Source organism: Histoplasma capsulatum (assembly GCF_000150115.1).
Source record: "Histoplasma capsulatum G186AR genomic scaffold supercont2.6, whole genome shotgun sequence".
Classification (NCBI taxonomy): Eukaryota; Fungi; Ascomycota; class Eurotiomycetes; order Onygenales; family Ajellomycetaceae; genus Histoplasma; species Histoplasma capsulatum.
Window position 1 is genome coordinate 1,640,689 of NW_025544806.1, and position 24,452 is coordinate 1,665,140.

Sequence of the window (24,452 nt, forward strand, 5' to 3'; positions counted from 1 at the left end):
CATAGCGAAATGGAACAAAAAATAATAAAGAAAAGTAAAGTATACATGACCACTTGGCAGTTACCACCGAATAGGACAAGGGAGAGCCGAAAAAAAAAAAGGTTCGGTATAACTAAGGAAAGGTAATGATAAAAGATTAAATATCCCCGGGAATCTCTGCATGCGGAAACCGAGTACGAATAGGAAAAATGCCAAATGCATAGACAAACGAATGGTCTTTCAGTTTTATTAATCCTCGTCAAAGATTTGGAACGTATTCTGCAGAATGGTCTCTATAACACGTGCCTGCCAACCGGAATCCGCAATGCTCTGGCCGGCGTTCGAACCCATCAGGGTGAGACTAAATAGTAAAGATCTCGATTAGCATGCGGTTCTGTGCCGCATCTACATGTTACGTGGGAGTGAGATCAGACAAGCGGGACTCACCCAAAGCTAATAGCGATGTTGCCTGCATTCATTCGATTCTCGGCCGATCGTTCGTGGACGTGGTTGAGATGCTGGATGCAGCAAGATGTTCCGTCAGTAACATAACAACTTACATCAAATGAAAGAGGGGTGAGTGTGAAAAGTAGCTAACCAGAATCAACGCCCGAAGAGTCGCATAGTTTGGATCCGGGAGATTGTTAATAAGCGCATGCAAAGCATCACGGCGCTGGATATCGTCGTCGCGACCTATATTTCTCCAGCGAGAGTTTATTTTAGCACATAATATACGCCTTGTGTATATTGGATAGGTCACGCATCACGTACGGGCAGCATTGATGAAATCCGCATAATGCTTGTTCGTGAACAACGGATCAGGAAGCTCTCTAAAGAACTGCTTCAGGAGGCCAGCTACACTGTTGACATCGTGGAAGAAGTTCTCCGGGTTTGTAAAATCGACTTGGGAGGAATCTATATATCGGATTGCATTTTGGAGTTAGGGCAATGAATTAATCCACGATTGCTGTTTTAAAATAGGAAACGAGGGGCAGGGCCATGAGAAGATTTCTCGCATACCATTATCAAACAGCGACTTCAGATGCGCAATGTGATTGGCATTGCCAGAGAGACGATAGATGCCCTCAACATTGAGGCCGAAAAGCTCAACACCCTGGATACACTGGTACACGATCATGGGGATAGCGGTCCCATCTCTCTGGAACAGCTCCTCTAGCGATACCCCAAAGACGGGTTTCAGGGGTGGTAGATCTGCACCATGCCCGTTCCTCGCTACCGGAAAACGTTCCGGAGGAGGCTGCTGCTGCACCGGTGAGTAGGGCCGATACTGTGGCTGCATCTGAGGGCCAGGCGTCGGATATGGCATCTGCGATGGCATCTGCGGTTGCATTTGCGGGGGTGCCTGTTGGTGCATGCCATATGGATCTTGACGCGGCGGTTGCTGATATGGCGCTGGATAGGGCAGTTGCGTCGTTGGTGATTGGAAGGGCTGTGACGAGTTTTGATGCTGGGCTGGAGCTGTCGCAGATTGTGGAGGCGAGGAGCTGAAATTAGGCCCTGGCAGTTGCGGAGGAACGTTGGGGATTGACGAGATGCCCGGTTGGTTTAATGTTTGTATAGGAGTCGGCTGCGGAGGAGGAGTCGCAAGTGTCTGAGCTCATGTTAGACCGGGGCAAAAAAAAAAAAAAAACAGTAGTATAATACTAGGTCCGCACGAACCGGGTGTTTCTCATATTTGACCCCAGCCGACCCCGAGCCAATCTTTGACGCATGGCTCAAGATGAAGCTTTTAAAATCCTTCTCGTCGTCCACTTGAGCCGCAACTTCCCGCAGACTCTTAAACCCAGCAGCATCGGGGTTCACGCCGTTCTTCAGCGGGCTCACGCAAAGACCATTTCCAAGCATAAGCTTCTCCGTGAACGTGGCTAGAAACACAGATTATCAGTCACCCAAAACTGGAACACTACCGTATCCCCGACCTGACAAAAAGGAAAAATACATGACCCAATGCATACCGAATTTCTGCATCTGAAGGCTAAGGCCCGAATCACCCTCCGCGACCAAATCCTGCAGCGCGCGCACCGCCTGCGGCCGCAGGGTCGACATGAGCTCGTTCTTCAGACCCTGCGCCGTCTGGACCTTAGACGCATATTCCGAATCCGAATGCTGGACTTTGCGCAAAAGATCCTGTTCATGCTGCGCGGCCGATTTGTGTCCCTTCAAGCCGAATTTGCCAGGTTGGGCGTCGCCAGTCCGAGCGCGGTCGTATTGTTCCGCGAGGGAGTTGTATTTCGCCTTCGCCTTCTCCGCCATGCTCTCCGCATCCTGCACGCGCTTTTCCGCATTCAGCCCGTTTTGCTTCCAGTGCTTCCGGCCCCGTTCCATATTCGCCACCAGGTCGTTCAGGTCTTCCGACATCTGCTGCAGGGAGAGCGCAAACTGGAGGCCATGGTCGGCCATGCGGTCATGGATACGGTTTATCTCCTCACAGCCGGTGGAGAATGTGCCTTGGCGATTATCGATGCGTTGGGTTGAGTCATGGAAGGCGCGAGCGAGCTTTTTGAGGCCTTGCGCATGCTCTTCTTCTAGGGCGGATCGCTTGCGAAGGAAAGTCGAGAAGTCCTGGATTTGTTTGAAATCAATGGGTCATTGGGGGGGTTCGACGATTGAGGGATGAAGAGGGGGGTAAGATTGAGGGGGGCCCGAGGGGAGCTCTTCAGTGACGAACTTTAGTGGATGCAATGGTCTGTTTCAATCTAGTTAATAGAATCGAAACTCCGATCTGTTTTTTTTTTTTCGTGTGGCACGAATCGCAGTTTGTTAGCCATATGCTCTCTCCGTTGCATACTATACACATACAACTACTACAACTGGCGGAACTGCGCAACTTCTCCACATACATCTGACTGCAGGACCTTTTCCAACTGAGCCATCTCCTCTGGATTAACGGCCGCAGGCACTGGCTCTGGCAATGCTGTTTTCTCCGGTGGCGACGGTGAGAGGGGAGGCAGCTCGCTCTCTGGTCGTAAGGGAGTGTCTGGCGCAGGGCCACCATCGGGAGGGGGAGGGCCGTCTGCCATAACTAATAAAGAAATAAATGGGCCGTCTTGCTTGTAGAGTACTAGTTACGGTTGGTTGGGTAGAGGAAGGGCAACAGTTGGGCGTGGGTGGTATCAGAGCAAAGACCTCATTGTGCAGTTCCTCAGTGCAGTGTGGCTTGACTCGTCGGGGCCAGCTCAGACTGGCTGTGTGTGGTTGGTTCCTGGGACGTTGGATGTTTGTTGGCGTTGTCGGGGTTGTGGGCGGCGGGAAATACGTGGGCCAGGATCGCAACAGGCGCTGAGTGGGGGCGAGGGTAATCTATACAGTTGCCGCTAGAGCCTCGGTGGCAGCGGGCGGCGTCACGTCAGGGGATGGGACTAGGTTTCGACATATTGCGAGCACTAATTATACAATCTAGTTGATGTTGTTCATATCCCCGAGTTATTACTGTATACCAACTATACTATCTATCATACGAGTTAACAAGCCCGTTGCTGCGTATCCCAACCACAGTTACACGGCCGAGTGTGTGCAGAGAGTATGGATGCATATGCCGTTCTATTTTAACGCCTTGTAACCCAAGGAAACTTGAAGCTTTGCCCAACCCGCGGTCATCTCGCTCACTTGCATGTTACGTATGGTAGTGCCCTGGGCTGCCCCTTGCATTGGTTGACATTACTCCATGCCTGGCCAGGGGAACGAGATTGCCTATATTCAAGGTTTTGCAGTAGTTAAATGAACAATCGCAAATATAGAAAGAAAAAAAAATTCTAACTATTTATCCACAGATGTTCTGCGCAACTAGGATTTGTCTCCTCGATGTCTCGTTTCCTTCTTGAGGTATGCGCTCAAATCCCACATCTTGTGTGCTACGTAAAGACTTGCAGCAGGGTAAAATGTGATTTCACGAAGCTCGTTGGGAGAGGGGAAATATTACTATTTAAGTGCCCGATCGATCCCAGGTTTTGACGTGGCCTATCTTAATATTTTCCGTGTTTCCCCCTGTGGGGCTTTCCCTCGTGCCTTCGCTTCTTCCCACAAACTACATATCTACTGGATCCGGAAAATGGAACAAAGCGGAGCAGAAGGGTTAGGTGGAACAGGAACAGAAGCGGCATTTGTTGGAGAGGAAGTGTAAGAATGTTGCTGTTCCATGACAATGAGAAGGGAGACATGTTCTCCTTCAGTAAATGAACCCTCTCACATACTGAACATTGCTGTTCATCCTGACGCCGAATTTCAGCGCCGCCAAGGCACTTCCCGTATTACTGCATTGAGGCAGGTGGCTCCTTTAAATATTCACCCAAAGTGTCGCCTTCGTGTTGTTAAAAAGGCGTTGACCACTCTGAATGGTTGAGAAGTGTGATGGGTATTTGTTGACATTGTTTACTTTTTGAAAAGTAGTTAGTAGCTCTGGAGAAACCAGACAGTAAAAACAATCTGGATGCTAGAAGTCCAGGTTTGTCGATGCAAGAATCCGTGAAGAGAACTGGGTTGCTTAAACAAATATCCTGACAGGAACAAAAACGAGCTGATGGCGGATACCAGAGCTTGTGACCCCCCAACAAAGAAGGAGAAACGTGCAGGAAAAACATGCAGAAGAACACATGTATGTTGGAGACCCCAACATATGAAGGAGCCTGAAGGCTGGTGGGATCAATTTCCAATTCAAGGCTGCGAAAGAAGCCCCAATATAATTATTCTAAACTCTGGCATCTCCGGCACTTCTTGAAGGCCACCTCCCGGACGCACAAGGGCAGATCGCCGATCCCTTTTCAACACCTCACGCAAGTACCCGACTCCAGGCCGTGGTGATATCGACTTTTCCCCGACTCTTCTTCTCTTTTGTTATATTGCCCCGTTGTGACATCTTCTTCTGATTAGCTCTCTGGTATGTGGTGGGAACAGCAAGAACAGCAGCAGGAGCAGCAACGGCAGCAACTTTGCCCCTAGGAGACCTCCCCGCGGCAGCCCGGGCCCGCTGGCGCGGCGTGGCATTGGGGGGGAAGGAAGAAATCTCCATCTGTCTTATTGTGCTCGAACAAATAGTAGGCGTTTATCGCCCTAGCGAATCGCTTACGTAGCGATTCCAATTCCCTATATTTTCCTGGTCCTTCCGCATATAAGGCCTCTAGGACCACCGCCTACTCCCTATAACGCTCGGACACCTATTACATTAACATTCGATAATACTTCGATGTCATGTATATTCTGACCTCCTACAATATGAACAAGCTCCCGGGTGTTAGCCCTGTCGTCCATGTATCATCAGGACAATCAATGTTACCAGCTGTAACCTTTTCAATCTTTCTTGGAAGTTCCTTGCTAAGTGATGAGCGAATTAGTGTCATGAACTTGATGGACTATTTTGTAATTCTTTTTAATCACTTACCTTCACATATTCTGATAATAGCCGCGTTCAATGAAAGAAGGACAAGAACAACTTCGTTGACTTCTTCTTCCGGCTGTTTAGCTTGGCCATAAGACCAGACACAAACCTTGGAGTTGGCGCTGTCCTTCATTGCCATTGCAAGAAGGGTAAGCCAGGCTGGAGCACGATCCACAGACGACACTGATAATCGAGCGTCATATGAGAAACGGAACTCAGGAACCGTATCGTTTATCAGTTTGATGGCCGTTTTTTAAAGTTCCACGAGAGAAAGAAAACGGAGCTGGGACTTCTGTAAATAGAGAAACACGCCGTGAAGGCAAAAGGGTTTTTATGTACAAGCCTTTTGACGGGTGTTTTCTCAAGGATTAGGAACAAGAATTAAAGAACTAGTTATATTGAATTGATTCTTTTGGTTGATTCATTCATCCTAAGTGTTAAAAAAAAGAAATCAAAGAAATCTCCCCTTTTAAAGAAATAAAAACAAACAGGTTTACAAAGGAAAGGAAGTAATAAGGGTGCCCTTAAGGATCCACGGGAAGGAAGGGTTCGGTTAAGAAAAGAATCTAGCTCTCTCTGAGGGCATTGAACTCGTGGGTGTGTCCCAAGGACTTTAAAAGGATCTGATGAGATCTTCATGAATGTTAGCAAGGAATCGCCCGATTCGAATTTCGCGCAAGTGAACCGCCGCCAGAGTTTTCTATAATTATCTTTAACGTGCAAACTGTTGGTTTCGCGAGCGGGTAGAAGTTATCGGTTAGTGCAGTTCCATTTGAGTTTCACCGAATGGCGCCCGATTTCAAGAGTCAAGGATGATGATTCCCAAACACTTCACGATGTGGTTCCCACACTATGCTGCGACTGGCGGTCGCAGTGTATAGGTGGTGTTGTGGCCCTCTGTGGTCCGGGCCATACCACCACACCCACGGGTAGATATATGACCATGATCGCAACCATTTAACAAATGGTTATGTTGGCTTTTTGCTATGGATAACCTAGTGGTCATAGTGCTACGTTATCACAACGAAGCAATATATTATGTGATTAGTCCAGAGGCCCATTTAGCCTTCAATAATGCTTGGTCAGTGACTGCAGAGCATTTTCAAAATACAAACTCGAAGATTCATCCGGTTTTTTGGGGCTTTTACCCATCAACTAACTGGCCTGTTGATTCCGATAGCAAGGAAAATTGCATTCTCAATTTGGCTTTGCATGCATTTCTTTCTTCATGGGCCGAAAGGAAGTCCTCCACAGGTTCCCTCAAAGGATCTCCTGGACGGTACCCATTCTGGATATTGCTCTTCCCATATTTCTCCCTCGTCATCGAGGGTGTGTCGCCGCCATTGGAGGTATACCACGCAGAGCCGAGGTGCGCTCTTCAAGGCGATTAGGTTCTTCAAAACAAGAGAGACAGAAAACATAAAGGGGGTGTGTGATTTGTCCAGATTCAATTTGAGCCGTGTTATGACGAAGGTGGTTGACAAGATATGTGTGACAGGCTTATCCTATTCATGGACGAGAGGTCAGAAGTCTCTTACCAGCTGGGTTTGAGGTTTATCATCCCATTCTCTCCCGTCCTGGAATAGCCATTGAGGATGCTAGTGTTGACCCCCTAAGCCCGAGGTGTCCATAACAGCTCAAAGGTAGTCAATTCGAAAGTGATGTCAACGAGCTATTTTTTGATCTGTTCTAGAAGATCATCCTGATGATGCCACCCCCAGCCACATGAATTGTAGCATACTAATTACACGATGCCAAGAGCTTTGAGAAGCAGCTTCATTGCATATGTGGGGAGTAGATGATGATGTCAAGTTGTATTATTCATCGACCATCTACACGCCCAGCTGAACCGCTCCCTCTGTCTCAGATTGACAGATCTTGCACTCCACTGCGACCAATTATTGGAGCCACTTGATATAGCTGTATGAATCTGCATAGTTTATAGCGTTGTCATTGGATACCATTGCTGCACAGTGCGAGCACTGACAATTCGACACACTTTATGACACGTTTATGTTATAACTTGAGCGAGCCTGGAGTCTGTATCGCTCCATGGAGAGACATTTTATATAGAGAAAGATAATGTGTCTTGAGGACTCACATCTCAACCAAACTTTTTAAAAGAAGATTGATGGTTGTCGTCATTTGCAGTTGAATGATCTTATCAACGACTATAGCCCGCAGCTAACCCTTCCTTTTTAGCTTGTAGCGATAATATTTTGACTGATACCTGCCGATTGTCTCAGAAGCAAGGCAATGAGGACTGCAGATGATTGTGAAGACAATCGCTATATCAGGACCCATGTATGCGCCTCATCGAAGACAGCAACGGAAAACCGACCAGCCAGGTTCAGAGGGCAGAATTGCGGATTTGTGGTAGGATGTGATCGAACCCACGAACTAATTGCTCCGGGCCGTTTCAGGTCATCAAACTCTGGTATGATGTAACAACAATGTTTCTGCGGCTTGTATGTAGATTGCAACTTGGTGGTTGGCCACTTTTGCGGCAAACCCCCGGCCCAGGCCTGAGCTATATTATCTACTTGAACAGTAGAGATGGCTGGAGGGTTGTTTTTGTATGGATGCTTCCCGCATAGGAATGCAACTGCTCCGGAGCACACTTCCTTCGTCAGGATGAACGGTAAGGAAACTCTAATTTTAACGGCCGACGCGCCTATACGCCTTAAAGTTGATGCGTTTTTTACTTGCAGCCTGGTCTGGGAAACCATCTGGCAACCTTTCAAGTCCGTTGGTGCCGCCTGACGCGACCAATGCCGACGCCAAGGGGAAATACCGATCGTCGTGTTGTGCTTGGGTAGCCCTATCGAAGAGGAGTTCGATTGATGTAGCTGCAACGACAGCAGAGGTAGCAGGGGCATCGGCAGATCTTCCTTTCGCGGGGGACTTCCCCGCAGCCGCACGGGCTCGTCGGCGTCGCGCAGCATTGGGGATGTCCCTGTATAAGTTACAGGCGTCCCAGCATTCGACAATCCCGTGGTTCCAGCTTCATCCGCTTCTCTCTTGTGTCATCGGATGCTCTTTCGCATAGCACATGTCTACCTCTTGTAAACATGCCTATCATGCTGTTATATGCCTTCTGGTGATCGGAGCATCGGTTGGGCTGATACCCGGAAATCGGCAAAGGAACACATATTGAAGACTCCGAAAATGACAGACATCAGACATGCTCATCTCATTCTCAAGCGCGGTATCTGTAAACCCAGACGCTAGATAAGCTATCGGAGTCCTTGGCCCTGGCTTTGCCTTTATCCTCTGGATTCCAATCATTTTATTAGACGTTTAAAGAAATAAAAATAAACAAGTTCACAAAAGGAAGTACAAGGGTATACTGAAGGACCAACAGGGAAGGAAGGATTCTGTTAAGGAAAAACAGTGTGAGCGTTTGCATCTGCTTGACATTGTGAATGTAATGACATATAACAACAGATCGGAGTAGAGATATAATGTTATACTCTCAGATCTTGCTCATCAATTAGAAGGCAATCATAGCTGACCGACAATAAATAATTCTATAATAGTTTCATAAACACACTGTGTACTGACTGTTAAAAACGCCACAGTGGAGGCGTGGTCAGTGTAGAATATGGTGGGATGGGTAGCTGCTTCAACTGTATGATGGATCCTACGGAGAGTCCATCCAACTCTGTTGACCAGAATTTGTCTCCGCGTGGGATAACGAGGATAGATAAATGATGAAAACAACACAATAAACCCAGTTTATTGGTATAATGATTGGTGTAAAATGTCTCTGACTCTGAAAGGAACAGTATGCACTCATCCGATTGTCGAACTATGTTCAAGTACTCGAGAACTCCTCTAAGGTTATACATATTCTCTTTCATGGTTGCATAGTTTGCGGATGAGCATACTTGATATTCTTTTTGTCTTTTTGTTCTTTTTTAATTCTTTTCTTCTGCCACCCTGAGTTGGCGGTGCGAGAAGCTCGCGAGAATAGTGGGTGAGGGGGAACAAGCCAAGGCACGATTATACCACCTCAGCAGGTTGACCTCTAAGTTCGGCCCGTCGGAGCATAATTTCGTGCTCTAATCAGCGTGAGACGTGGAAAACAAGATCGGAGAGAAGATCTTGCTGATTCTTGTGGTGAAATGGCTATTCTGTTGGTATCATCAGTATTTCTCCTTGCGGGATAAATTTTCGCTGGCAATCCAGGAGCGCCAGGGACTAGAAAAAAGAGAAAGCGTCGTGCTCCGAGGCGACATCAAGAGCAATTACAGTGATGAGGACAGACTCAAGTATTAAACACCCAGCAGCACTCTGAACTGATACCGCTGCAAGTTCTCTGACCAGACACAGTCAGCCGTTTGCAGAAGAAAGTTGTCTCCTATATGTATCTGATCACAGTGTGACCTATTTGCATGACACCGGCGACAATTTTTGAAAGGCACTTCTTGCACGGTAAGCGAAAGTTCCCCGATGCCTTTGAGGCGTCTCACATCACAATCCGGCAATAAACTGAGGTGGTATCGTTCCTCATCCTCACCCGTCCTATTGGCATCATTCTGTGTGCTTTCCTTAACGACGGCCTCGTTAGCTTAGTGACATTCTCGACTATCTGATTAAATTGTGGTAAAGAACATATTTTCGTTGGCTATTCACTACAGATTAGCACCACTTGCCTAAATCCTATATTACCTAGTTTGCACTTACAGTAAGTAGCTTCGATGTGGAAGTGGAAAATTTTGGAGACGAAGCGATCAAAACTCATCAGCAGACGATTCTTATCGATACTCCTTCGATAATATGATAATTACCTAATGTTTGATCCTTGAGAGAAATTTCTCTCAAGGAAATACTACATTCACGAGCCGATTAGCGAACTTTGTAGAGATGCTTGAAGGGAGATACATATGCGAGTGAGGGAAGGTAGGAATTGTATCTTCTGCGAAGGGCAATGAAGACTGGAGAGGAAGAAACAGAAACGGAAACGGTAAAGGGTAGAAGCCTTACAGAACATTGAACGACTATTCTCTCTCGCGCCAGGGGGTTAGGGAGGAGTTGCCGAATCACTTCCCAGTTTAAGACGTACCGGGCAATGTGCGAGCCGCAGGATCCCCAGTCCACTTTCTTTTAAAGCCCACTATGAATGAAAATCTCATCTTCTAGATGTAAAGATTCTCCTTAGAAACGGTGGGCTTGCGTATTCAGAAATGTATGCAGATACAAGTACATCATCATGACGGTGTTAATATATATAGTTATATGTTCCGAATCCGTTAAATATTTGTAATGTAAATTGGAAGGGCCGGAGTTTTTTCGTCGGGCCACTAGATATCGCACAAAAGGGTCGAGTAAGTGGTACTGGCGAGATCCAGATTAAAATCAAAGTCGCCATACCAGGAGATGCAAGACCGGAGGACTTAAATTCCCCTTGCAAGTTGCAGCCCTTGGAAAAGTGTAGGGTGGGTGCCAAAATAAGAGTCGATCCAAACATTATAGACCTGCGTCAGCTCTGGCGAGGGCGATCACTTCATCTGAATGAGGAAAATGGTTTGTAGACAAGCCCACATTGCTTCCCAGATGTAAACATATTCATATGTAAAAGATAGTAGTAAAAGAGGATAAGCGTCTCCGGTGTACGATCAACCCTGATCAGGACCGGCGTTCCTTCAGCCGATTGTTCTCAAAAGGACCTCATATGTCTAAAACCCTCCAACAGTTCATTACCTGATGGGAGATGGATTTGTTGTGGCACTAAGCGAGTTGGAACTATGGGGGTTGAGTGTTTCATTCAGACCAGCAGGCAAGCAGACAGCTGAATAAATAAAAAAGAATAAGGGGGTTTCAATATGTTGAGGGTCCCGGTATATGGGATCTGTATCAAATATATAAACTAATAAGAACGTATATCCGTATATCCGTATATCCGTATATCTGTATAGTCCGCGTATATATGCAACAGAGTAGTCCCAAAAAAAGAACTAATTCAGGGCGGAAGAAGAATAGAAATGGCGGATGCACCGCAGGACTTTTTAAGGGTATATATATCTTACTGACTGATCCGTTGAGTGATTTTCATCGAGATTCACTTGTTAGCTGGGTGAGGAATGAATTTGTACTTCATCGTATCTAGAAAGCATGGATGAATGGTAGCATGATTGACAGAAAACCCAAGGGCATCATTCATTCAGCCGTGATATAGCCAACTTCCCAAAAAGGCTCCACTCCTTCACGGTAGACAGCCGTTCATCACAAGGGCCAGAGTCTGGGAGGGGGGGAATTCTGGGCCTGTAAGCACTTGTTCACCGTAGCAGTCTGGTAGCAGTGCCAGCAGCAGCTGGTCAATAACATTTATGCAACCCCAAGCACTTATCAAGAGCAATTGGCCATGATTTACTGGCTAGCCAGGAAGCCAAAGCCTCGAACGTCATTTATGATCAGATTCTTTGCTTTGAATCTTGAGATCTGGTCTCTCGCATCTTTCATGGTTCTGCGTTCCAGGTGTCTCATCTACTCTTGGCTGGAAAGGGATCTGGCAAAGTGACAGTCTCACGCCCAATCGGCGCAATGTCAAAGATGCGGTGCCACCAGTTGGTTGGTTTGTTCCTTTCAACCCCAACCTAACGTCTGAACAAGGATTTGATTAAGAAGAGAGAACGAAAAACAAAACCAACGTTGGGGAAAAAGAAAAAATGGCAGAGTGGAAGATGGTCTAGCGAACCCCAGCCTGGGCCCCCCGGCATTGTATGGCTCGGCGAGCGGTTCAATGTGCCTAGCTAAACCCGCTGCTGGCATTGTTGAGCAATGCTGGACGACGAGCCCCGCTTCAAGAACCGCGGAACCTGAGTTCAGAGTGTATGTACTGTGTAAATCACTGGAGAGCCCCTTTTTCAAAGAGATATAAAAGGGCAGTGCGGCAAATGGGCGGACAAAATTTGGAAAATTTGGAAAACCCATTTTCATCAATCACATCAGCTCAACAGCTCGTCGCCGGGTAAGGGAGACCGTAATACTGGAGTTATGAATTGAGCACGTTACCGTTATTCCCCTTTCCCACAATTGTGCTTTAAATAATTGTCCGAAGGAGAGCAAGCTTTTCCTTCGTTGAATCTCTAGACCCTTTTTCCAACTTTCTCAAATCAAATAGAGAAGAGAAAGTAGAAAAAAGAAAAAAGAAAAAGAAAAATCAATTAACATTAAAAGTTCAAAGATACAAAGGTGCCCAGGCCCTACGGCGGCATCGCACCCCCCCCCCCCCCCCTGAAGACCACTACGAGTAACGTTGCCGGCCAGCTGTTGAGGAATGGCCTACAATAATGGCCGGGCGCCAGATTGGCGGGCTCAGGGGCCAGGAGAAGTTGTAAGCGTTTTTTTAGTTTTCTTTTCTTTTCTTTTCCTTTCTTTTCCTTTCTTTGCCCCTTGTTTTGCGGGGGAAACTCTTGTTTTACTGTTGAGATGCTGTAGGATGCACTTTGCAGTGTATGTACGTGTATGTCGGGTAGGGTTGGCTGTATGAATATATGAACACCTTGTTTGTACTGTACATACATGGACATACACATTGATAATATATATTACATATACATTTATAGGCTATCACTACCTCTGTCTCGAAGGTATGCTGGTGGGGAAGGGGTGAAACTGTTGGAGACGCACCCGCCATCACAATCTGGACAAGCTTGCTTCATATTAGAATTTTTCTGAAACTCTTCACACGAACTGTAAAATCTCTACTTAACTCTCCTGGTAGAAAGTTTACTTCGCCAAATTTGAGATCAGGTTTCTAGATATATTATCCCCACCTTGCGTCAGGATATGCGGATATTTTTAACCTGAAAAGTTTCTATATTTAAAAATGTAGGGAGCTGATAAGAATGGCTGCACACTTATACAATGCAGATAGAAGTATTGCGCTGTACATGAGTACACTTTCCACGCTCGATATCTTCAGCAGCTATAACTATTAAATACCCATCAGTCGTACGGCAGGACAGGGATCGGGCAGTAGCAAGATCCTCGCAACAGCAACACGACAGCAAGATGTCCCGGATACCAGTACCATATAACATGTCTGAGAAGGGAAAGTTGATTGGGTAAAAAGCCCCTCCCAACCGTTGATAGAGTTAAAAAGTGCCTTGGTCCTTTCTCCCAATGCATGCAATCATATTTTCCTAAATCTAGTGAGCAGTGTTGGGTGTGGCTATTGGATATCTCCGTCAACAGGTTTAATAATGGAGCCAGCCATATAAACATAAATATATATAGATATCTCCGTGTCTGGAGACCCTTGTTTACTGCAGCCAGTCTGCGGGGACGAGCCTGGGATGGCCACATGGAGATGGCGGCACAGACTAGCTGCGACGGAACATTGAGGATTTCGAGTCGCACATACTGTGCTAGTATGAGTGGAGATTGGATGCTTGGAGGGTTAGAAAAATAGAATTTATACTGGGTGGTTCCAGGCCAACCAAGCACATGTCGGGGCGCATAGATAGAAGGATACTAGTCACTTCCAGATACCACAGCGCTTATCGGTCTGCCAGCAGGTCACCGTTCACGCTGAAGGCTTGAAAACAAATAAAAGACAATAGATAGAGTTAGATCAAGAGTGCTAGTATCCCATACAACAACCAATGCCGCCTCTGCTCCTCCTATGTACATAGTATGGAGAGCTATGCTGCGAGATCTGCCCCCAGGGGCACCAACCATGGTTACTTCGCTGCAGGTTGATGCGACCCGTCTGAGACCCATGCCAAGCCTCTCCTCAACCGTCCCTGTCTGGTCTCCGACTCCTCGCAACCACCTCCTGTTACCTCATCTCAACCTCTCCTCCTCTCCTGCTCACCTTTTCACTGTCTCACTCTCTGGCTCCCTCTGCGGTTGTCTGTCGTCTTCTTATCTGCTCTCTCGCTCCCTGCTTGAGCGGTGCTGTGTCTTTTGTCTCCCTCGCTCTTCTGCTTGTCGTGGAATCTGACCATCACCAACACCTTCGCCAGCCGGGGTATCTTATCGTCGCCTCAACACATTCCCTCCTCCCGTCCCCGTCGCTGAAGGACTTGCGATCTCTCCCAGTCACTGAATTCCGGTTCCTCTCCAATTGGTTTTGTTGTGTGATCTAACCCTCCATTATTTACTACTCCGGCCGCCGCCTCCCGAACGAACGATCACCCCCGATTCCATCCTCGTGCGTGATCAAAAAATTTTTAACTCTCCTTGATACAAAAGGTTGCAAGATATTCAAGACAGCACCAAAGAGGTATATTATACCTTGTCGAAGAGAGAAAGTGCCATCATAGAACCTCCTTGTGTGTTTCTTTGGAGCAGAAACCGCCTCTGGATTGAATCCTGTTCGAATTGAGCTGGTGCTTTATTCGTTTCTTGTTCAGGCCTTGACATCTCTGCTGCCGGACTTTGATCACCAACTGGCCCTCTTTGACGTAATCTTCTGCTTTTCTACACGGGCTCATTTTCAGCTGCTGAATCATTTCGTTATTTTTTTTAACTTTTTTCTATTGGCTTTTTCCCCTGAAAGCTTAACAAAAATGGCCTCTGGACCAGCCACTCAGTCATTGAAGGTTGGTTAAAAGTGCTGCTGGCTCAAATACACCCTTTTTGATTTGTATAATTTTATCTCCTGATCAATCTGCTGACGGTTTGATCCCACTTGCAGTGTGTCGTTACTGGTGACGGTGCTGTTGGCAAGGTAAGCACTTTCCCCCTTAAGCTCCGTGGCGCTTCGTGTTGATATCCTGACTAACTTAAAAATCTTAAGACATGTCTCCTTATTTCTTACACCACAAATGCTTTCCCCGGAGAGTATATTCCTACTGTGTATGTTTATATTCTACCTTCTCGATCGTTTTTCGGTATATCTGACTGGACGTAGGTTCGACAACTACTCCGCCAGTGTAATGGTTGATGGCAAACCGATTAGCCTTGGACTTTGGGATACTGCTGGACAGGAAGACTATGACAGATTACGTCCTTTATCGTATCCACAGACCGACGTTTTTCTCATATGCTTCTCTATCGTTAGCCCACCATCTTTCGATAACGTCAAGGCGAAGGTGTGTTATCATACCCTCAAGACTTTGAGACTTCCGTGGTCTCTCTCTCTACACGAATTCTTATTAACTTTTTGCGTAGTGGCACCCAGAAATCGAACATCACGCGCCCAATGTCCCAATAATCCTCGTTGGGACCAAACTTGATCTACGTGAGGATAAGGCTACCGCTGAGAGTCTTCGTGCAAAGAAGATGGAACCAGTTTCTTATGAACAAGCCCTCGCTGTTGCCAAGGAGATTAAAGCACAGAAATACCTCGAATGCTCCGCCCTCACGCAGCGAAATCTGAAGAGTGTCTTTGATGAAGCCATCCGGTATGCTACTTGTATCTGCTCCTTGTACCATTCAACAATATCGTAGGAGACTAACTCTTTCCAGTGCGGTGCTGAATCCGCGTCCCATCGCGAAACCTAAAAAATCCAAGTGCAGAATCCTCTGAAGCTCTCGTCCAGCGAAGCATGGCAGAATCCATTGGACTGCCCGACTTGAAAAGAACGATAGAAATAGCACTATGATATCTCCCTGAGCACATTACTGTCCTTCATACATTTTATTTGCTTCTCAACTGAAAGCAAAGTACCCAGCAACTCAGCGAACATTTGCGATTTTTTTTTCTGAACAGTTTGAATTCGACTCGATAATGAATATGGTTACCCTCCTTTGTACGAATCGGGGCAAACCACGACCGCTCGAATGTTTTCAGTAGAGCGTTAATGACCCGATTCAATATGGACGACAAACCCTCATTTCCCAAGTACCAATTGGATCTCCTGCCATTTTCTTACTGTTATTTCCAGCCTCTTATTTTCGATCATTTGAACCCTGGATTTTCCCCTGCGTTCGCTCCGTCCACTGCCGGTAATTAATTTATTTGGCGTCAAGATATACTGTGTGGGCAACTTTCCCGAAATATTATGAGATCTATGCGAACTCGCGTACCATCATGTGCTTTTTACTTTCCTTCAAATCCCAATTATTTTTAAAACCCTTCCTTATTCTCTTACCTATCCACATTTGGAAACAAACTACTTTCCCGCACTCCTTTTCCAGTATCCCTCTATCCCCTCCATTTGATTCGTCCCTAGTTGTTAAAAATCGAATCAATACGACCTAACGAACTGCCCGCCACCCTCAGATTTTCCTGCTTTCATTGTTTATTTACCACTTTTTTTTATTTTCTCGCTCTATGGTTATTTTTGCCTACCACTCGCCCATTGCTGTTTGATATTGCTTTACCTCCCCGCCCCTTTTCTTTGTCCATGTTTACAGTTACCGGTGGATCCGGTGGGGGTTTTTTTCTCAAATTTCATTTCCGTCATATTTCTATTTTTGACCGCATATTTTGATTTTTTCTTTCTTTTTCTTTCCCCCCTCCTCAATTTCTTCTCCTTTTTCCCACCCACCCTTTTTCCCATTCTCCCTACCACCCCCGCAGTTTCTGTCTTTTTTCAACTTAATATTAAACTTCAACGCTATAGAACTCTTGATCAAGATCAATTGCCTGATTGTGCTCTTATTTTTTCTTTAACACTTGGTAAAGCGATTTCCGATGCTTTTGATATTAATGCATAGGAGAGAAGATGACCAGGGCAGAAAATTTCCTTTCCGTTTGTCTTCGTCTCTTCTTTCTTCATGTATCTTCTTCTCTCTTTCTTTCTTGCAACTTTTTTATCTTGATATTGTTTCTCTCTTAATCCTAGACATAATGGACGGAGTACGAACTTCTCTCACTCACTCTTTCTCTCTCCCTTTCTCTCTACTCTTATTTATTCCTCACGATTCCGACACCGTCGCTTAAAAAGAATGAAAATTGGAAAAATTACAGATTGAAATCCTTTGTTGTAGCTATCCATATGCCTTCACGCTATATTCATGCAATCATCCCATCCTGTCCCGTCCCACCCCCATCCACACACCCACGCACCTACTTTACTCAAACAAGACAACGGACACACCGTCTCACCTGTCATCGCCCCCTCACATTCCCTAAACCACTAGTCGTATATGCCATTTCTTGTCCGGAGTTTTGCGTCGTGGCAATTGTAGTTCCAGATTCCATTTCGTAATGGCGGAGACCGTGTGTATATTACTGGTTGTAGTTCTCGAAAGCCTCAGAGAGAAAGGGGGACGTCCGAAAGAGGTGCCGTTGGAGGTGTCGATAGCTGAGATGGAATGTAGTGCGTACACTTGGTGGAATATCGCAATGCATATTAGAATGGAGCCCTGATAGAGATGGCGGCACGCTTCGGGAAGGAGATAATGTGTACCCCGGACGCATGGTTCCGAAGGAGTATTAGATAGCTTCTTTAATCACAGCGAGTTAGCTTCCGATGTATTTCTCGCCGGCGAGAGCAGAGGCCTAGGCCTAGGGAGAGCCAGCGAGAATTTTCGTTGGTGTCCAGGATCTTCGGATGCGTTATTGGGGCCGTTAAAAAGACGTTTATGCATAAAGGCTCCATCTGCCACGCTGGATCTAATGATGTCCATGCCCATCTAGTTGGGTTTTCACTATTGTATAAATGTTCTTACCGTTTGGTAAATACAAACTTGCCTAGGTCTCGGGGCCGAGTGCGGGCCAACCAAGGCTTCGTGGTTAGATGTGATATTAGATGGGGTTGCTTGTTCCAGAATGTCAAACAATCTGGTCATAGTGTGATGAGCCATGAAGGACTCGAGACAAAGTGGGAAAGGTAGTAGCGGTTGTGACTATTCTGCAAAGAGGTTTTATGTTAATTATCCAAATCTTAATAACTAAGTGATAGAATGCCAAAGTTAAGGAAAAACCTAAAAACGGGAGGGTAGAAGATTAAAGCAGAATAAAAATTCAATATCAATACAATATGAAAAGCACAAGTGATAATAAAACAAGGAAATCGGACAGACACGCCATTACTCCCACTCCATTCCCCGTCTCTTCGTTTTGGTTAATATTCCTGGTTACTTACCCAATGCAATTAAATATTGAAAGGTATCGTTCTCAAGAACCAGGAACCCATTTCCTCCGACTAGGATGCACATCGTCCATATCGTTTTTAACTGGCACAGCTTCTGAATCGCCACCCGGCTGAGTAATGTTGGGGTTCTTTTTCTGTTTCTGAGCTTCCTTCGCAGCGCGAGCACGTTGCTCGGAGAGCTTCGTATTCTTCTCAACGATGCGCGCTTTACGAGTTTCGGATTTCGAGCCACCTCCACCAGCACTAGTAGAGATGTGTAAGTTTGAGAAAGTATGTTGGCGTGCGGATTAAAAAGGGGGAGGGGGGAGAAGGGAACGACAAAGGAACAAGTAACCAGAGTTGCAACTACTAGGAGAGAAATGGAAAGAAGCTCTCACGTTAACTCAACGTTGATTTTCCTGGCAGGGTTCTTGCCATCGTCGAATAAAGAGTGGTGGTACAGCTTTAAACACGTCTTCATGCGATCGTAACGGTCGAATTCGATGAATGCAAAGCCACGGCCCTTCTTCCCACCTTTTTCGCTAGGGAGCCGAATATCGTTGGGTTCGATTTTTGAGAAGTGTTTTTGCACGGCTTCTAGGGTTGTATGGAAAGGCAGGTTACCTGCATCGTCGTGTTATTATCATATAGTGCGTAAAGGCAGAATTGGAATGCCAGTGGGAACGTATGTGTCAAACCAGGGGGAGTATTTACCGATGAATGCGATCAATCTCAGGTTTTTCTTTTCTCCGTCATGTCCGTTGGCACCGTCGATATTTTCATCAACGCCATTCTCCGCAGCAACATCGGTTTCAACCACAGGCGTTTCTTCGGTAATTTCCCCATGCCTGTTGGTAAGTGCTGTTCCCATTTTATTTTTCTTATCCTTATCTTTATTCCGCTTCTTTTCCTTCTTTTGCTCCCGTTGGCTCCCTAATTGTTCTGCCGAGTTTTCATGCTCCTCTTTCTCCTCGCGGTCCCCTTCCACGTTTTGCTTGTCCTTTATACTTTTTCTATTCTTCTTCCTCTCTTTTCTCTTCTTATCCCTTTCCTCTTCCGCTGTTTCGCCGCCATCCTTTGCTTTCTTCTCCTTCACCTTTTTCTCCACATCGTCTTCCGCAGCACCGTTTGCCAAATTCATCTCAACATCCAGGTAATTGCCGTTAACTTCTACATCATCCTGAACTTCGTTGTCCTGGTTCTCCTTCTTCTCCTTCTTCTCCTTCTTCTCCTTCTTCTCCTTCTTCTCCTTCTTCTCCTTCTTCTCCTTCTCCTTTTCCTTTTTTTCTCTCTTTTCCCTCTTCTCCTTCCTCTCCTTCTTCGATTTATCTATTTTCCTCTCCTTATCGCTATTTTTGGATTTCTTCTGCCTCACCTCCGTAACTTCAACCGCATCATCTTCAGCTGGGAGCTGGCTCCGTTTCCGTTTATCGCCCATTTTTTCAGGCGATAGTATTCTACGAACTATACTGGGCTTCTGGGCTTCGAGAAAACAAAACAAGAAATGTAATTAGCGAATGGCAAAATGAAAATTAAACAACTAATTTTCCGCGAGTGTCAAGGTGCATATGATGTGAAGGTGCAGACTTACCAAGTGATTCCTCTTTGCGTGTTCCGGTCTTGTTAGATATCCCCACAATGCAGTTGATACTTTATTTTGGCAAAATTTAGTCTTTTTTTTTTGGCGGAAATATTTCTGCCGGCCCAGTTAGGCGGTGAGAATAAATGAGCTTCCAAGGTTCCAAGGTGTTGGGCACTAGTTGCCCAGGTGGCCCTCCACCGCACATGATTACCCCTATATAGTTAGCTAGTGACCACAACAATAACAAGATCAACCATCCCACAGGTTATGGCTCAGATAGCAGTTTTTTAAGAAAAACAACATATTTTGATTAGAATATACTGCAACTGATGTTATATTGAATGAGTTAGATATTATTTCTCTGAAAAGAGAGCTCTTTGTTTATAAAAGTGATATAATTGACAGAATTACTGTCAAGACTGCTGCAGAGATTTTATTACTATCTTGAAGAAATCAAAAATTTATTTATTTATTTTCATTCAGAATCTTTCTAAATCAGATTGATTATGAGTAATTCTCAATTATCTGCAACTTTTATATCAGAATATAAGAAGACACTACATTTATAATCAAGAGTTCTTCAATTCATCTTCTCTATTACTAAACAAAAATTCATCTCAGAAGCAGAGAGTGATTAAACTAAATATACAATAATAGAGAAAAATATAATAATCTCTAACTTAGTATATAATACTGATAAAATATCAGAATATAAGAAATCTGAAGATGATATACTCAGTTCTATATTAATTTCTATATCAAACTCTAACAATATAGTAACAATGACAGTGATAGATTTTATTACACTCTGTAAATAATTAATAGCAGTATATATATCATTTTCTTTATTATCTTTTTCTTTATTTTCATCTTCTCTGAACTCTATATCAGAAGAAGATCTGAATATACTGATTTGTAAATATCAAAAAAAAGCACAGATCTCATTGAATACAAAGTTTATTATTATATTTGATGATATCAACTATCAGATATAAAAGATGATATTCTTTTCAGATACAGAGATAATCAATAATACAGATATTTTTAATAAAAATCAATAGAAATTATCTGAAGATTTATTAACACTCAAATAATAATATTAAATAATATATTTAAAACTACTCTTCTATTATATATTACAATTTCTGATAGATTCTGTCTATTTAATTATAAAATTTATTTAACTCAATAATATAGCAGCTCTATAGTATAAAATAAACACAGTATATATAATATCTCTAGAGAAGAAAAGAATTAATATTCTCAAAAAACTTATCTATTTATATATCAAGAACAGTGATTATCTGATATATATATATCAATATCACTATCTATCTACTTATATATAACAACTAATAGAGAATTATAATAAAAACTATCTTTATAATTTCTTTATTATCAGTCTCTGAGATTATCAGAGAATCTACATCAAATTATATTTTGATATATTTTATAAAATAAATCAGAGTTTAATTATTAATCTAGATATTAATAATTTTACAAAATAAATTGCTCACTGAATGAGTAAATCAAAGAATTCTGAACATCTTAAAACTTCAAAGATCAATGCAATTATCAATAATAATAATGACAACAATATAATCATTATTACAATCTTATAATGTAGATATTATAAGATTTCAGAGTATATAAAAATTAATTGTTATTATCTGAACTCTGATAAAGCATCTGAATGATAAAGAAAGAAGAATAAAAATAATAAAAACACTGATAATACTGAAAATATCAAAAAAAAGAAAGAATAAAAAAAAAATAAAAATAATAATAAATCTACTGATATTAAAGTATCAGATCTTCTTATTTTACAATTTAGTATCAATACAGTATTCACTCTATCTATATCATTTATTATAATATTTAAATTTTAATATCTCAATATCTGTATAAACTTTAATATAATAGATGAAAGATATTTATTAGTATATATAAAGTTATTTAAAAGAGATTTAGAAATAACTACTGTGAATGATGATGTAGAATGAGTTGAGAAAATAGATGATATTCTTCTAAAATCAGAAGAATTTTGATTTGCATCAGCATTATTTTTTTTATAACTTCTTCTCTTACAGTTAGATATTTTTCTTATTCAATCTAGCATTGTCTGTTCAGATCTGATGTGTCTTATTTTAGTTTGATATTATCTATTTAGAGATAATACTTGCTTTTACTGCTGTGATCTGTATCAACATCACTTATCACAACTATATAAAATGCTTCTTTTTTTCTCTCTTGTACACACACTTTCTATCTTATTTTTCTTTTCAATTTCAATCTTCTTTTATTTTCTCTCTCTTTATCAGTGATCATTAAATTCTAATATCTGTATTTCTTTTTCTCTTGATAAATACTGAGCTGACTCATTATTATTATCATTATTATACTGAATGAAGTTATTCAATCTGCTATAGCTCAATTATTTTTATAATAATTCATTGTCTTTATAACTCTCATTATACTTTTGTACTTTTATTCTTCTATAGTTTACTGTTTTTATTCTTCAGTTTCTTTTCACTATTTTTTTATTCTTTATATATTTTTAATTCATTATATCTCTTACTGTTCTTGAACTGCTGATCTTTTTTTCTTCTTTTTTCTTATCTTTTCTTTTTTTTTTTTCTTTTTTTTTATCTGATATTAGAGCAGAGAATATATTATATTTTGAGTTAATGATAAAAATACCTCATTCTCTGTGAAGCTGTATATATAAATCTAGATTTAAAATTGCAACACAGTCATATCAGTGATTTTATCAATCAATTTTTGAGATAAGCTTTTATATAGATATTCAATAACTTTGAGAAGTTATAATAATATAATTATCTGATCTGACTGCAGTATTACTGATGACTAAATCTCTGTATATTTTATATAAATAAACTGAAGATAAATAAATGATTGTTATTGTTTTTTTTGTTTTATATTATCTGTACTGCTGTGTATATCTGTATCTCTTATCTCTATAAGAGTGATATATTCAATTTTCTTACTGAAGATAAAGTTTAAATTTGAATAATAAAATATTAGCAGACTGTGTAAGCTGAATGATATTGACTGATATATCTTATAATATCAATCTCTGCTGATTATTCTCATCACAGAATTTATATATAATTTAGTCTGTTTCTATATCTGCAGTAAAATGAATTATTGCAGTTAATCTAGACATTATTTGAAATCTCTTAATAGATTATAATCATCTCAGTACTGTTTTCTTCTTATTCAAGTTATATTAAAAAGTTATATATATTATTTATAGTATGAGAGACTGCTAAGATGGGCTTGCTGTTCTTTTTGAATATAATTGAAGAGACTATTCTTAATCAGCTTAGCTTATATTATATAAAAATAAGAAAACTGTATTTGACTGATTTGAGTCAGAAAATAGCATCTGCTTTTTTAACACAGTGAAGTTTAAGTTATTTTACTCTATATTGAGTCAGTGTGTACTATACTTCTGAATCTGTTATATAGATATTCTTTTTTCTTCTATAAAATTGTGAACTTTATTAGTAAGATTGAATAAAACAGTTTATGAGATTATTTCAGAGCAGATAAATATTATTTAATTATTATAAAGTTCATCAATTATATCTTCTCTTAGTCAGAATATAAAATCTTTCAAGCTTATTTTAATCACTTTTATTCTTCATACTCTATACTTACAATATTTTCTTTGAAATCTTTCAGATCTTTTTATTCTCTCTCTCTCTTTCTCTTCTATCTATCTGACTATTCTAATATTATCAATTTCTTATTATATTCTATATCTATATCTCTTCAGACTCAGCTTATACATTCTGTATTATTGAAATTATATTCTCTACTCAGTCATCTCTTTTTTAGTTTTTTATTATATACTCTATTTTAAAACAGCTGCAGCAGTCAAAATTCAGCACAGATTATTATACTGAATGATTTCAATAAAATATTTATAGAGAATAAAATTGCTGAAGATTTTAAAAGTAAGAGTTTTGTAAATTTAATTATTGATATCACTTCTTATAGCAATATTATTACTCTAGATTCATAACTGCATCTGTATAATATATAATATGATTTTATAGATAGATCTATTGATTTCTTTATTATCTCTTCTCTTTCAAGAGTATTGAATATTCTGAACTTCTTACATCTCTAATTCAGATCTTTTTTTAAATTTTTAGAAGAGAAATAAAAATTAATATTAGAAGAAGATAAATAAAATCTCATCTAGTCTGAAATTATTCATGAAATTTATTACAACTCAGTTCATTTTATTAATAGAATCATTCATCAGTAATAATAAATTAAATTCTCTGCTGATATCAGAGAAGCAACTTCATTTATTAAAATTAAACAGAGAGTAAGATGAAATACTCAATCAAAAATTCTTATATAGCAGTCAAAATAAGTCTTTACTGCATTTTTTTAATTATAGATCTATTTTTCTTATATATGTTTTTAAAAACAGAAATCAGTTCTAAGAATAGTACTACAGTACAGAGAGACTCTGTATTCTCAG

General features: G+C 41.9%; 6 protein-coding genes across 6 annotated transcripts; 3 read left to right on the forward strand and 3 right to left on the reverse strand.

Annotated features, from left to right (window-relative positions):
- Positions 1-228: 228 nt before the first annotated feature.
- Positions 229-3,020, reverse strand: HCBG_05278 (GTPase activating protein; the record flags this gene model as incomplete). Its single annotated transcript, XM_045432327.1, has 8 exons — positions 229-340; positions 427-497; positions 578-672; positions 751-894; positions 1,000-1,591; positions 1,645-1,865; positions 1,956-2,562; positions 2,841-3,020. The coding sequence occupies 8 exons, from the start codon at positions 3,018-3,020 to the stop codon at positions 229-231; spliced, it is 2,022 nt and encodes a 673-aa protein (XP_045287539.1).
- A 3,203-nt stretch (positions 3,021-6,223) lies between these two features.
- On the forward strand, positions 6,224-7,064 carry HCBG_05279 (uncharacterized protein; the record flags this gene model as incomplete). Its single annotated transcript, XM_045432328.1, has 3 exons — positions 6,224-6,300; positions 6,552-6,720; positions 7,008-7,064. The coding sequence occupies 3 exons, from the start codon at positions 6,224-6,226 to the stop codon at positions 7,062-7,064; spliced, it is 303 nt and encodes a 100-aa protein (XP_045287540.1).
- Positions 7,065-7,659: 595 nt separating this feature from the next.
- On the reverse strand, positions 7,660-8,316 carry HCBG_05280 (uncharacterized protein; the record flags this gene model as incomplete). Its single annotated transcript, XM_045432329.1, has 1 exon — positions 7,660-8,316. One exon carries the CDS (start codon positions 8,314-8,316, stop codon positions 7,660-7,662), a length of 657 nt encoding a protein of 218 aa, XP_045287541.1.
- A 4,350-nt stretch (positions 8,317-12,666) lies between these two features.
- HCBG_05281 (uncharacterized protein) lies at positions 12,667-13,921 on the forward strand (the record flags this gene model as incomplete). The annotated part of the gene is made up of 6 exons (XM_045432330.1): positions 12,667-12,710; positions 12,815-12,833; positions 12,943-12,966; positions 13,340-13,443; positions 13,616-13,777; positions 13,813-13,921. 6 exons carry the CDS (start codon positions 12,667-12,669, stop codon positions 13,919-13,921), a joined length of 462 nt encoding a protein of 153 aa, XP_045287542.1.
- Positions 13,922-14,208: 287 nt separating this feature from the next.
- Positions 14,209-16,594, forward strand: HCBG_05282 (uncharacterized protein; the record flags this gene model as incomplete). The annotated part of the gene is made up of 6 exons (XM_045432331.1): positions 14,209-14,925; positions 15,021-15,053; positions 15,123-15,181; positions 15,237-15,417; positions 15,497-15,729; positions 15,794-16,594. 6 exons carry the CDS (start codon positions 14,893-14,895, stop codon positions 15,852-15,854), a joined length of 600 nt encoding a protein of 199 aa, XP_045287543.1.
- Positions 16,595-17,401: 807 nt separating this feature from the next.
- On the reverse strand, positions 17,402-19,786 carry HCBG_05283 (uncharacterized protein; the record flags this gene model as incomplete). The annotated part of the gene is made up of 5 exons (XM_045432332.1): positions 17,402-17,716; positions 17,945-18,121; positions 18,432-18,612; positions 18,747-18,972; positions 19,063-19,786. The coding sequence occupies 5 exons, from the start codon at positions 19,784-19,786 to the stop codon at positions 17,402-17,404; spliced, it is 1,623 nt and encodes a 540-aa protein (XP_045287544.1).
- Positions 19,787-24,452: the final 4,666 nt, after the last annotated feature.